This window comes from Penaeus monodon, chromosome 3 (assembly GCF_015228065.2).
Source record: "Penaeus monodon isolate SGIC_2016 chromosome 3, NSTDA_Pmon_1, whole genome shotgun sequence".
Taxonomy (NCBI): Eukaryota; Metazoa; Arthropoda; class Malacostraca; order Decapoda; family Penaeidae; genus Penaeus; species Penaeus monodon.
This window is the reverse complement of record NC_051388.1, coordinates 48,326,831-48,329,330: the sequence shown is the minus strand read 5'-3', so window position 1 is coordinate 48,329,330 and position 2,500 is coordinate 48,326,831. Positions and strand designations below refer to the sequence as shown.

The 2,500-nt window shown below is 35.0% G+C and overlaps 1 protein-coding gene across 1 annotated transcript; it reads right to left on the bottom strand.

Annotated features, from left to right (window-relative positions):
- Nucleotides 1-1,858: 1,858 nt before the first annotated feature.
- LOC119596083 (pro-resilin-like) lies at nucleotides 1,859-2,441 on the bottom strand. Its single transcript, XM_037945216.1, has 2 exons — nucleotides 2,422-2,441; nucleotides 1,859-2,229 (listed from the first exon to the last, which is right to left on the bottom strand). The coding sequence occupies exons 1-2, from the start codon at nucleotides 2,431-2,433 to the stop codon at nucleotides 1,888-1,890; spliced, it is 354 nt and encodes a 117-aa protein (XP_037801144.1). The 5' UTR covers nucleotides 2,434-2,441; the 3' UTR covers nucleotides 1,859-1,887.
- Between the last annotated feature and the right edge of the window lie 59 nt (nucleotides 2,442-2,500).

Here is a 2,500-nt window from a genome sequence, read left to right as displayed (position 1 = left end):
ATCCTCGTGGCTGGAAGCGAAGGGTGGATGCGGCCATGCGCCCCCGTCGGCGTTAGCCCCTTGATGATGATGATGTTTCTGTAAAATCGTACTTCTTCCAGTATTTATTTCGAACCAAATTATGTTCTAAACGTATCAACATTCGGAAATATAGAATGTATATGGAACACATACATATACAACATTACTGTTACTATCATTATCACAATTATCATTATCATTATCATTATCTTTAACATTATCATTTTCCTTATCATTATCTTTATTGTTGTTGTTGTTATTATTATTAATATTATTATTATTATTATTATTATTATTATTATTATTATTATTATTATTGTTATCATCATTATTTATTATCATTATCATCATCATCATCATCATCATCATCATCATCATCATCATCATCATCATCATCATCATCATCATCATCATCATCATCATCATTATCATCATCACTAATTTTATTTATTAATTCTTATTATTATCATCATCATTATAGTATATAGACTCATACATACATGCATGTATGTGTGTGTGTTTGTGTGTGTATATATGTGGTTTGAATGGGAAAGGTAATAATAATAATAACATTATAATGATAAATATAATGATATTAATGATACTGGTAACGATGGTAATGGATGTTAAGCTTTAATCCTGCATGCTTGATTTCAGTAACTTTATCCTTACAAGCACAGATGATGATTTAAATCTACAATTTGAAGTTGTAATATCCTTTACACATCTTGTATAAAATCCTCATAAAAGGCAGGTTTATATAAGAAATCAATAGGTCTGTATCACAAGAACAATTGGCTGCGGTATGAGAGGAGTCCTGATAGCAGAACCACATACTAATAGTGGTAAATTCAGACGAGACCATGGATTTTACCTTTTGCAATGCTGGATTCAAGAGGTCTAGTTGAGGAGAAAAATCCTTTGGTGTTATGCGAGGTATAGTTCAAGTCAAGTCAATCATCTAATTATAACAAAAGGGATCCGTGTGAATAGCCGGTGCAGGAACTCGTTTTATCAGTTCTCATAATTATTATCACCCTTATTGCTATCATAACACTATTATTTTACTTATATCAACCTCATCGTCATCCTTATCATCATCATCATCGTAATGCAGAGTATAATGCCAATCAATATAGTCATACGCTAATCACGTCATAGTGAAGATGATCCAGTAATACTTCATCTAAAACCATATTTTGGTTAAAAATTCAAACTTTATACCAATCTACGCAAAATTTCAACACTGGTCTCTGATAAACTCCCTCCCGTTAAGCAGGGAAATCCTCCTTTTCATGCGCATGTTAACATGTATGCTTACTGCGGTCGCATGTTACCTTTCTGCTTGGGTGAAAGCAAATAGGACAAGTGGAATAGGTTAGAAAAAAAGCCCCTCCTCCCCGAAAAAGGGGGGAAACCAACAATCTCGAAGTGCTATTCGCATTAACAAAAGTAAATGTTTGATATCAAACAAATCTTTCACTATTTTTGACAATCTTATTTTTGCAAATAGGAACATGTCATTAATATCATTAATACGTCCATCATTAATCAATAGAACGGATTTCACGATATTTCATCCAATACTGTACCAAAATTTGAATCACTGTAGATAAAAATCATGAAAATAATAATAGTAACTGTGATGCTTTGATGATTATTTAAATCCTTAAAAAGCGAGTATATAGATTCTATAAACCAACATATACAATTGTTGATTATCAGACATCTGAGATGTTAATGAGGAAGGAATTTAAGAGTATTACAATTATTTTTATATTTATTTACAAAGAGTTTACATAAGTGATAAATAATTCATCTTGTAAGGAGTGGGCCTATTGGACGATTGCCTGCCGAAATAATCGTTTACGTGTATGATGGGGTTGGCTTGTACGAACGTTGTGAAGCCGCGTACTGGGCCTCTCCCTCGTAGCTGACCTCGGCTACGAAGCCGGAGTCGCCGTTCACGGAATAGGTGACCTTCTGCAGACGACCGTCGGGAAGGAGGACGTAGTAAGAACCCTGGGTGCCATAACCATCGCGATCCTCCTGGTGACCGAAGTCATTACTGGAGTAGTCGTCCTTGACAGCGTAGTTGAAGTCGTACTTGCCGGGTGAGGAGACGTGGGAAGGGGAAGAGTAATCATAGCCGGGAGTTTCTTCAGGGCGGGCGATAGCCATGGCCACAAAGGTGGAAGCAAAGATAAACTGAAATATATAATATGTATGTATATATTGGCATGCTGATCACATTACATCCACGATAGAATCCAGTACATGCATGAAAGCATATGAATGTCATTTACCAACATTAGAATTGTAGCTTTTATTTTATATATAATGTAACAGATGTTATAGCCTGTCTTCAGATTTCTTGTGTAGTCAGAAACAAATCATTACCTTAGCAAACATGTTGAGAAAGATGCAGAAGTGGTGCAATCCGTGAATGCAACCTGTTATATATATACTGCAAAGGCGC